This window comes from Mobula birostris, chromosome 22 (assembly GCF_030028105.1).
Source record: "Mobula birostris isolate sMobBir1 chromosome 22, sMobBir1.hap1, whole genome shotgun sequence".
Taxonomy (NCBI): Eukaryota; Metazoa; Chordata; class Chondrichthyes; order Myliobatiformes; family Myliobatidae; genus Mobula; species Mobula birostris.
In genome coordinates, this window is record NC_092391.1 from 14,412,203 (window position 1) to 14,424,404 (window position 12,202).

The window sequence follows — 12,202 nt, forward strand, 5'->3', positions numbered from 1 at the left end:
GGAGGGGATCTAAGTGTGGCCTGACCATAGGCCGGAGCAGCTCCAGACCAAGTCTCTCCAGGGTCTTCATGATGTGGGAGGTCAATGCCATTGGTCTGTAGTCATTGAGGCCGCTGGGGCACGGCATCTTCGGCACAGGGATGAGGCAGGACGTCTTCCACAGCACAGGAACCCTCCGGAGCCTCAGGCTCAGTTTGAATACATGGTGAAGTACTCCACATAGCTGAGGGGCACAGGCTTTGTGCACCCTGGTACTGACACCATCCGGTCCTGCAGCCTTGCTTGGGTTGAGATGTTTCAGCTGTCTTCTCACCTGTTCAGCTGTGAAGCCCACTGTGGTGGTTTCATGTGGAGAAGGGGTATGGTCATGAGAGCAGGGTGGGGGACTGTGAGGAGGCATAGGAGGGGAGAGTGGAATATGTGTTGGTTGGGGGCCGACAACAGATGGCTCATGTGGGGGATGGGCAGGGGCCACAATGTCAAATCTGTTAAAGAACAGGTTAAGTTCGTGGCCCTGTCCACACTGCCTTCAGCTCCTCTGTTGCTAGTTTGCCGGAACCCAGTGATAGTCCTCATCCCCCTTCAGGCCTCTCTCATTTTGTTCTGCTGGAGTTTCCACTCAAGCTTCCTCCTGTACCTGTCTTTAGTCTCCCTGATCCTGGCTTTCGGGTCTCTCTGTATTGCCCTCAGCTCCTCCCTATTTCCATCTCTAAACGCCCTCTTTTTAGCGTTCAGGATGTCCTTAATGTCCTTTGTTACCCATGGCTTGTTATTTGAATAACAAAGGACAGTTCTTGTCGGAACATTGCAGTCCACACAGAAGTTGATGTAATCAGTGATGCACTCTGTGAGCCCATCAATATCCTCTCCATGTGGCTCACAGAGTGCCTGCCAGTCTGTCACCTCAAAACAACCCTGGAGCGCCTCATAAGCCCCCTCCGACCATTTTCTCACTGTCCTCGAGGTTGCAGGTTTACTCTTCACCAGAGGCACGTAGCAGGGTTTTAGATGCACCAGGTTGTGATCTGACCTTCCCAGTGGGGAGAGGGGAGAGGAGCTGTATGCATCCTTAACGTTAGCGTACATCAAATCCAGAGTCCTCTCCCCTCTGGTTGTACAGCTCACATACTGCGTGAAGTTGGGCAGTGTTCTAGCCATGGTAACATGGTTGAAGTCACCCGAGATGGTAACGAGGGCACTCGGGTGCTGGGTTTGTAGTCTGGCTGTGACGGTGTAAATGATGTTACACGCCGACGTCGGGTTGGCAGAGGGAGGGATGTACACAACAAACATAATAAATAAACAAGCAAATCAATTACTTATATTGAATAATTTTTTTAATGTGCAAAAACAGAAATACTGTATATTTTTTTAAAAAGTGAGGTAGTGTCCAAAGCTTCAATGTCCACTTAGGAATCGGATGGCAGAGGGGAAGAAGCTGTTCCTGAATCGCTGCGTGTGCCTTCAGGCACCGCACCCCAAAGATGTCCTGGGTACTTTGTAGGCTAGTGCCCAAGATGGAGCTGACTACATTTACAACCTTCTGCAGCTTCTTTCGGTCCTGTGCAGTAGCTCCTCCATACCAGACAGTGATGCAGCCTGTCAGGATGCTCTCCACAGTACAACTATAGAAGTTTATGAGTGTATTTGTTGATATGCCAAATCTCTTCAAACTCCTAATGAAGTATAGTGCTGTCTTGTCTTCTTTATGACTACATCAATATGCTGGGACCAGGTTAGATCCTCAGAGATCTTGACGCCCAGGAACTTGAAGCTGCTCACTCTCTCCACTTCTGATCCTTCTGAGGACTGGTATGTGTTCCTTCATCTTACCCTTCCTGAAGTCGACAATCAGCTCTTTCGTCTTACTGATGTTGAGTGCCAGGTTGTTGCTATGGCACCATTCCACTAGTTGGCAGATTTCACTCCTGTACGCCCTCTCGTTGCCACCTGAGATTCTACCAACAATGGTTGTATCGTCAGCAAATTTATAGATGCTATTTGAGCTATGCCTAGCCACACAGTCATGTGTATAGGGCGAGTAGAGCAGTGGGCTAAGCCACACCCCTGAGGTGCGCCAGTGTTGATCGTCAGCGAGGAGGACATGTTATCACCAATCCGCACAGACTGTGGTCTTCTGGTTAGGAAGTTAAGGATCCAATTGTAGAGGGAGGTACAGAGGCCCGGGTTCTGCAACTTCACAATCAGGATTGTGGGAATGATGTCTCTTAAACACACCCGCACCAGCAATAATCCCACCAGTCAATTAAATCAATTACACCATGAGCGATTTACAACAGCCAATTGACCTAAGAGTTTGCATAACCCTGGGAACTAGTTAAAAACAGAAAAGGCTTGAGATTCTCATCAGGTGAGACAGCAGCTGTGGAGAGAGAAACAGAGTTGCAGGGTTATCAATCTGAAACATTAACTCACTTCTTCTTTCCTTGAAAGTTGTTTGACATGCTGAGTGTTCCCAGCATTTCTGTTTTAATATTGTACTTACAGAATTTTTTTTTTGCTTTTTGTTTTACATATTCAATCTGTAAAGTTATAGCTCCACCACGTTACTTCATTTGATCGCTTGCCAGTTTCCAACTCGTATTCTCTGATTTTTGCCATGTTCCTTGACTGGCAACCATTCCTAGTGGACCAGTAGTTTCTTATATCTAAATATATGGAAGACCAAAGCCTGGGTACTTGGACCAATTTGTGGTCGTATTTGGCTGACAGAATACAAGACTGACGTCCTGTTTTAATATATGAACCATCTATCTGTCTCTGAAACCCACTTGCCCATGCTACCTGTAGAGGTGATTTTTGCTCTTCTGATGGATCTCCTTCATCCTTCACTTTATCTCATTGAAGGATTTGCTCCCTTTTGCTAACTTGATCCAAACCTATTCACCCTTTTCCCTGTGTTTGCTGACTTATACTAACTCAGTACAGCAAAATTTCAACTTGAAATTTTAAAATCTAATATATGCTTTCCATTGCCTTACAGTGCAAATAGCTCCAGCCTTACAAACATCCAAGATCTCTATATACCTTCATTTCTACTGCACATCCATGATTTTAATCTCTATCAAGACTACCTTTGCCATGACAGTCGGGATGGGTGGTGATGTGTTAGCATTGTTCATCAAACTCAAAATCAAATTTTGAGTCTGGACTCCAGTATTCCCTTCCTATGCCTCTCTGCATATACCACTCTTAAAACTCACCACTTTGTTTAAGCTATTGCTGAAGTTTTGTTCATCTATTAATATCTCCTCATATGGCATAGCTAAGTACCATTTCATATTGTTTCTGTGAAGCATCATATCTGATACACACAACAGATTCTGGAAATCTTGAACAACACACAAAATGCTGGAGGGACTATGGAGGGGGAATAAACAGTCAACGCCAGGTCCTGATGAAGAGCCCCAGCCCAAAGCATTGATTGTTTATTCCCCTCTGTAGATGCTGCCTGACTTGCTGAGTTTGTTCAGCATTTTGTATGCATGTCATACATTTTGCAATGTTGATAGAGCTGTATAAATTCAAGTATTCTTGTCTTTCAGGTTTCACTCCACAGAATATCCCAGTCGCCTTCCAGGAGACCAGCCGAAAGATTTTTACAGGGAAAGCATTCCCATTTGCTTGGTACTGAACAAGTTTCAGGTAAACAAGGGATGAGTTATGTATTTTTTCAATACCCACTTTCCCAGTTGCCTTTCTACACAAAATCTGACTGACATTTAAATGAGATTCTACAGCAATAAAAGATGTAACTAGAAATATTTATTTCAAGGGAAATTTTTATCCAGATTAAATTTTTAGTCGTATAATTTGTACCAATAAAGATGCTTGATACACCAGTAGCCTATATTTCTATTTAAAAAAATTATCTGCACCCAGAACTGAACTTTCTGCCCTGTGACTGTGCATATTTAATCTGTAAAGTTACAGCTCCACCACGTCACTTCATTTGATCTCTTCCCAGTTTCCAACTCGTTTTCTTTGATTTTGCCATGTTCCTTGACTGCAACCATTCCTAGTTTCTTACATCTAAATATCCTGTCTGCTTTTGCAAACATGGATGTCCCCAGCTTCCGTAGAGATGCCTGTCATCATTGTGCACCTGCAATCAGATATTGAACACTACTACGGAGCACAAATGTTTGTTGTTTCTCAGCATTCAGGTTGGAGAGTTTACCTTTTGAACAGGTTCAGATATTCCCATTTATATTTTCATGGAGAGATTCTACTGCACAGAAAATAGGTAAGTTACAGATAATTTAGATCTTAAATTAACTACCCTTGTCTTGTGCTTTAACTTAATGATAATTATTCTTAATAAACCTTTTGATTACACTTGATTCTACTCCAACTAACCCTCAAAACCTATCAGTGGGATTGACAATTGGCAAAACTCTGATCAGAAGAGGGGATTGGGACCTGATGGGCTGAATGACATGATATAATTATTATTATTTTAAAGCAGGAAGCAAACCACAGGAAAGTGGTTTAAAGGTATTTTGTTACATTAGTTACATGTTTAATAGCAGGGTAACATTGGCAGACAGAAATTTCAGTAAATATTTGGATGATCTCATAGATTTCTGGTAGGCTCATTAACCTTGAATAAAGTTCAACACTGCTGAAAAAACATTTCAACTTTTAAAGTCAGCACAATTTTCAGTTATTTAATTTAAATAAAAATAATGTTTGAATTTTCTTAGAAACAGTCTGTATCACAATTTTCTGTAATGCATATCTCCTTTTCTGATGGAATCTCATACTGTGAGAGGTGATCTTTTCCTCCAGGATGTTTTTCTTTCATATTTAAGCCATTTTTTTTCAGCAGTAACAAAGTGACCCACTTCCATCAATTAACAATTGATGCCAACATTAGACTCGATGGAGGGGGGGGTGGGGGTGGAGGTTAGTGTGGGGTGGAATAAAAAGGCCCATGCGGAAGGAACAACAAATTTTACATAGGAACATAGAAACATAGAAAATAGGTGCAGGAGTAGGCTATTTGGCCCTTCGAGCCTGCACCGCCATTCAGTACGATCATGGCTGATCATCCAACTCAGAACCCTGTACCTGCCTTCTCTCCATACCCCCGATCCCTTTAGCCACAAGGGCCTTATCTAACTCCCTCTTAAATATAGCCAGTGAACTGGCCTCAACTGTTTCCTGTGGCAGACAGTCCCACAGACTCACCACTCTCTGTGTGAAGAAGTTTTTCCTCATGTCGGTCCTAAAAGGCTTCCCCTTTATCCTCAAACTGTGACCCCTCGTTCTGAACTTCCCCAACATCGGGAACAATCTTCCTGGATCTAACCTGTCCAATCCCTTTAGAATTTTATACGTTTCAATCAGATCCCCCCTCAATCTTCTAAATTCCAGAGAGTATAAGCCTAGCCGATCCAGTCTTTCATCATATGAAAGTCCTGCCATCCCAGGAATCAATCTGGTGAACCTTCTTTGTACTCCTTTTGACAGTTTTTATCTTTAGTCTCTCAGTCCTGTTAGAGATTTAAGATTTGGATGTGATGCCACCACATTGATTAGGTTGCCATGTGAACAGAGATTGAAATACAGGCTTCCCCCGCCATCCGAAGGTAGAGCATTCCTATGAAACAGTTTGTGAGCCGGAATGTCGTAAAGCGAAGAAGCAATTACCATTTATTTATTATGGGAAAATTTTGTGAGCGTTCGCAGACCCAAAAATAACCTACCAAATCATGCCAAATAGCACATAAGACCTAAAATAACAGTAACATATAGTAAAAGCATGAATGATATGATAAATACACAGCCTATATAAAGTAGAAATACTTTCCCACAATCATTGCCTGCACTGTTGTCCGTAGCGAAAATCTCACGCAAGCGCTGTCGGCAAAAACACGGCGCAAGCGCTCTCGGCGGAAAATCTCAGGCAAGCGCTGTTGGCAAAAACACTCCTCCAGTAACCTTTAAGCTATGAAAAAAGGAGGGAGAGAGAAACCGAGGAATTATAGACCGCTAAGCCTGCCATCGGTGGTGGGGAAAATGCTAGAGTCAGTTATCAAAGATGTGATAACAGCACATTTGGAAAGTGGTGAAATCATCGGACAAAGTCAGCATGGATTTGTGAAAGGAAAATCATGTCTGACGAATCTCAGAATTTTTTGAGGATGTAACTAGTAGAGTGGATAGGGGAGAACCAGTGGATGTGGTATATTTGGATTTTCAAAAGGCTTTTGACAAGGTCCCACACGGGAGATTAGTGTGCAAACTTAAAGCACATGGTATAGGGGGTATGGTATTGATGTGGATAGAGAATTGGTTGGCAGACAGGAAGCAAAGAGTGGGAATAAACGGGACCTTTTCAGAATGGCAGGCAGTGACTAGTGGGGTACCTCAAGGCTCAGTGCTGGGATCCCAGTTGTTTACAATATATATTAATGACATAGATGAGGGAATTAAATGCAGCATCTCCAAGTTTGCAGATGACGCGAAGCTGGGCGGCAGTGTTAGCTCTGAGGAGGATGCTAAGTGGATGCAGGGTGACTTGGATAGGTTAGGTGAGTGGGCAAATTCATCGCAGATGCAATTTAATGTGGATAAATGTGAGGTTATCCACTTTGGAGGCAAGAACAGGAAAACATTATTATCTGAATGGTGGCCGATTAGGAAAAGGGGAGGTGTAATGAGACCTGGGTGTCATTGTACACCAGTCATTGAAAGTGGGCATGCAGGTGCAGCAGGCGGTGAAAAAGGCAAATGGTATGCTGGCATTCATAGCAAGAAGATTCGAGTACAGGAGCAGGGAGGTACTACTGCAGTTGTCCAAAGCCTTGGTGAGACCACACCTGGAGTATTGTGTGCAGCTTTACCAGATTGATTCCTGGGTTGGCAGGACTTTCATATAATGAAAGATTGGATCGACCAGGCTTGTACTCTCTGGAATTTAGAAGACTGAGGGAGGGATCTGATTGAAACGTATAAAATCCTAAAGGGATTGGACAGGTTAGATGCAGGAAGATTGTTCCTGATGTTGGGGAAGTTCAGAATGAGGGGTCACAGTTTGAGGATAAAGGGGAAGCCTTTTAGGACTGAGATGAGGAAAAACTTCTCCACACAGAGAGTGGTGAATCTGTGGAATTCTCTGCCACAGGAAACAGTTGAGGCCAATTCATTGGCTATATTTAAGAGGGAGTTAGAAATGGCCCTTGTGGCTAAAGAGATCAGGGGGTACGGAGAGAAGGCAGGTACAGGGTTCTGAGTTGGATGATCAGCCATGATCATACTGAATGGCGGTGCAAGCTCGAAGGGCCGAATGGCCTACTCCTGTACCTATTTTCTATGCTTCTATGAAGCTGCCAAATCGTACCAAATAACATGTAAAAATACACAGCCTATATAAAGTGGAAATAATGTATGTACAGTGTAGTATCACTTACGGGAATCGGGAAGACAGCTTGCCGAGCACACTGATGATGGTGTGTTAGACTGAGTCATCGGAGTTTGGGTGGTGCAGCGGCCCCCACCCTCCGGGCAGCGACCCGATACCAATTCATGAAGCATGCAGCGGTACAGCGGTAGCCGGGAGGTACACAGCACACTTTAAGAAAAAAGCGGAAATAAACAAGCTAATTAATTAGGTGCCACCCAGCACGTAATTGTTGGCCCAGATCAGAGGTGATTGCCAATTACATCGCCTCTGATCTGGGCCGACAATCACATGTTGGGCGGCACCTAATTAATTAGCATGTTTATTTCGGCTTTTTTCTGAAAGATGCGCTGCGTGCCTCCCAGCTATCGCTGCATTCTCCACGAATCGGTATCTGTCCGCGGCCTGGAGGTTGGGGTGATGGGACACTGGAGTGTCATCTCGGTATCGTCTGTTTCCATTAGGGCAGGCAGCTCATCTTCTCTTATGACTGCCCACCTCGATGTCGAAGGTCAAGGTTCATCGTCTGCTGTGGCTGATGTGGAAGGCTTGCTTGACTGCTGAGCCTCATGCAATTTTCTATCATACAGTTCTTTGTAAGCACTCAAACCATCCTGCAAATATCCCCTAAACCTACGTACCCTTTCAAAATTAAAGTCGTACTTTATCATTGCAGCAAAAATCTCACGCAGTTGCTTCACGTTCAGTTCGCTACTGCATTCGGTTTTGATTGTTATCCTTTCCTCTTCCAATTGCATCAGCTCTTCATCTATCAGTTCTTGGTCATGGGATGCAAAACTGCTTCAACATCATCTTCATCAGCTTCCACCAGCCAAACTCATGTTGTCCTTACTTCGTTCACCATGATCAAAAGGCTTAATTATGTCTAGTTTTACGCTGAGTGTAACACCCTTATGAGCTCTTGTAGGCTTTTCTGATACCTCAGAACTCATCTTGCAAATGGCTGCTCCCAGGCATGTGTTTAAGCAATGCCGTTCTGAATCCGGGAAAGAGCAGCTGCTCGGGGTGCACGCTGTCTTTTATCGCGCGCTGATTTTTTTCGTTACAGTGAAAACACCTTCTGTTAGTGAAAGCAGGGAACTAATGTAGGTCTTTCGTAACAGTGAGTTTTCATAAAGCGAACGTTCAAAAAGCAGGGGACACCTGTAAAGTGCTGCCATGCTCTTCATCTGCAAGGCTTTTTCTCCTACGTGCATGGCTCTTGGATTAGGAGAGAGTTTAGGAAGTGTGGATATCAAAGAAAGGATTGGTGTTCAAAGATCAGTTTCCTGTGAGAAAAGTAATGCAAAAGGAGTTCAGGCGTGTAATTGGTTAAAGTGTGGTGACTTAGTGGCAGTGGAGTAAAGGCCGAGGGATTACTTCAAGGATCTGACCACGGCTACTGTGGCTCCCTGCAGTACAGCACGTCAGAGAAAATGCGTTGTACTCTGAGGCACCTGTTGAGTTGTCTTTAGACTGGAGAAGGTGTGACAAAGGACAGATTCAGCTGTCACTGTTTACCCAATGGACGCCATGACAGCTGAGTCTCTACTTTGCCACACCTTATCCAGTATGAGGACAACTCAACAGATGTCTCAGAATGCAAAGCATTTTTTCTGACACCCCACATTCATATCCAGGTCTATTGCCCATGTCAGAGAAAATGCTTCGCAGTCTGAGGCATCTGTCACTGCAAATGTAACTAAAATTTTGTTCTTTCTTTTTTGCACTGTGTTCATATATTTTATCTTCACATAGAGACGCAGATACTATAAGGGTGAAATTTAATCCATATCTCAAAACTTTTGTATAATGGTATGTGAATTCATTTCAGGGCGAATTTGCATTACTCAAATGACTATAACTTGGAGTTGCATGTAACAATGTGTGAAATTGAATAGTTTACTATTTCAGCACAAAAATAGAATTGAGGTGTTTAATATAGTAGCTGAGCTTGATGCAAGTGTGCCAATGTGTAGGATTATTAAGTCTTATCTAGAATCAATTACAGTACTATCAGTAGTTGACAACATACGCACCTTTCGGTAAATGCAGTCGATGTGATGAAACCAATTCTGGGAAGTATTTTAGTCTAGTAATGATTAAAGCATATGGCATTCACTAGAAAATACAATATTAATAATAAATCTAAAGACTATCTAAACACTAGCACCAAGTAGCACTAATCAATATTACAGAGACACATTTTGACTCGTACCTCACTTCTAATTGGAATTTTGACCATAAGTTTTAGAGCAGTTTGATTTAAGTTTTTGTTGGTGTGTTTTATGAATACATTTTACAATTATTAAAGAGTAATTTGCTTTAAAGTATTTAGAAAACATGCAATCAACATGAAATAATTTTACATCACCTTTTTTCGCAAAAATGTTTGAACTTAAGAATTAGAAATTTAAAACTAACAATCACATTTATGGTGGTATTGAAGCACAGTATGTGCGGAGCATGTTGCTTTCATTCACAAGCCACTTTGCAACAGTGCTGTAGTTTGATCTGCACCTGTTTTTGGGTCATGTGTGGGATTGCTGCATAGGTCCCCTGAACTTCCAGGTGGGTAGCACCTTACTGGGGTTAAATGAACCTGTGCATACTATGTATCATATCCAATGGGCATCTTCAATGCCTATTCAGTGATACAGGCATTGTGAAAGACGATATTGGAGTGCTCATGATATGAAAGCAGTTAATCCTTCAACTAAATATCACTTAGAAGAGAAACATTTTCCTTCTTGTTGATGGGACATAGCAGTTTGTTACATGGATGTGGCATTTGTCTAAATTATAGCACTTCATAAAATTTGGTAAATTGGTTTATAATTGTCACATGTATTGAAGTATAGTGGGGAAAAACTTTGTTTTCATGCCATACGGATCATTTCATCATATTGAGGTAGTACAAGTGAAAGGCACAGAATATTGTGTTAGTTGTACAGAAGGTTCAATGCAGACAGACAATAAAGTGCAAGGCCATGACAAGGTAGATTATGAAGTCAAGAGTCCACCTTATATCGGGGAAGCCTGTCTTATGACTGCAGGATAGGAGCTGTCTTTGAGCCTACTGTGCGTCCTTTCAGACTTCTGTATTTTCTGCCTTATGTAGAAGGAGGAGTGGTAGAAGAGAGAATGCCCAAGGTACACAAGGGTCTTTGATTATATTGGCTTCTTTACTGAGGCAGTGAGAAGTGTAGCAGAGTCCATGGAGGAGGGGCTTCATAAATAGTACATTTAGTTTGATATGTGTGATAAATTATGATTTTCATTTTCTGTTTTACAGAAGACAGTTGGTAGTATTGCAGGGCTGTTTGAACAATGAAGGGACTTCACCAGCCACAAAGTAGACAAGGAAACCGATCTACCTCAATTATTTCAATCTCTTGTGGATCCTCATTTAGCAAAGCTGCAGAGTGTGGCCTTGTGCATACTGTTTCCGTTTTATTACAATTGTTATTAAAGTACCAGGTGCCATATTGTTCATCAAGCAGACCATTGCAGGTATTTTGGGATTTTTTTAAAGAATTTATTCCAGCTACTGTTTTAAAATTTGGATATTTAAATTTAGCATTATTTTTATGCAATTACAGTCTTGTTTCATATCTGCACAGTATGTTTGTACATTGTTTTTATATAAATATTGTATATATACACGTCTGTAAATTTTGCATTTTATCTTTTTCATTAATAAAGATTAATCTAAATACTGTCATTTCTTATTTCAGTATAAGTTAGCAAATCTATCACTCATTCATAGGTGGAGTATAGTGATGTTTTACTGTATTAAGATGGTGTTACATACCCCGTAACTGGGTTGCCAAACCAGCAGAAATGGACCACTAGTTGGAGTCTGGTTTACTAGAAACTAATAAAGTTTTATTAAAGAAATAAGTAACACAGTACTCTAATCGTAAGGATATAAATGCAACAGGTTAGCAATGATAAAACACACGTACACAGAACTAGGGTAATAGGAATCAACCAAGCTCTATTGCAGTCTAGGGGTAAAATGATCAGTCTTAAGTGACACAGAGTTCAGTTCAGCTTAGTACAGTTCGCAGTAATTGCTGTTGTGCCGTTGGGGAGAGAGAGAGAGATGCAAATTTGATTCAGGCAGACCTTTGATGTTCACAGGTGGTTTCGTGCGGACCCTTTTATGTCTTCTATCCCGCTGTGGTCACCGACTGTGACCCCTCCGTTCCGGATACGACCATTCTTCCGCGGTGAACCCGGCACCCAGGCAAGGGCGGACAGACACACCAGGTTCCCACCGATCGTACCTTTTCACCCTGTGAGCCTATGGTTGGTTCCCGCGAACTGGACCTCCAAACTCCCACCACTTGTGGGGGCACAGCACTCTTTCCAGGGGTCTTATTATCTCGTGATCTCATGGTGTGTGTCGTGCCTTAGCAAACCTGTTCTTTTTATCCCCCTGCTGGGGTATCACCTGTCCATCAAACTTCAAACAGTTCAGGTTCAAAGCAACCGGTCTGTCAATATTCTGAATTGTGTTTCTTTTCCGTTATCCCTCTCTCCTCTCTCATTAACATTTTGAACATTTCTCCATTGTCTCCCTTATCTCTCTCATCAGCATCAATCGTCTGATAACTTGGTTTGGCGTCACAATGGTTATATAGTAAAATATAGTTGTGGGGTTAATACTGAGAGATATGCTGCTACTACCACTTTCCAATCTCAGGAAATGTATCTAAATATTCATATCACTTTGGCCAGTCAAAGATAATTGCTTTGGGATTTCTG

General features: G+C 42.3%; 1 protein-coding gene across 7 annotated transcripts in view; it reads left to right on the plus strand.

The window, feature by feature from the left end:
• Positions 1-11,095, plus strand: part of cntrl (centriolin) — a 119,906-nt gene extending 108,811 nt beyond the window's left edge. For all 7 annotated transcript variants that reach the window (XM_072240055.1, XM_072240057.1, XM_072240056.1 and 4 more), the window contains 2 exons: positions 3,567-3,666; positions 10,725-11,095. In XM_072240055.1, the coding sequence (XP_072096156.1) occupies positions 3,567-3,666; positions 10,725-10,738 (114 nt within the window). In that variant the 3' untranslated portion in view covers positions 10,739-11,095. The remainder of the gene's footprint in view (positions 1-3,566; positions 3,667-10,724) is intronic.
• Positions 11,096-12,202: the final 1,107 nt, after the last annotated feature.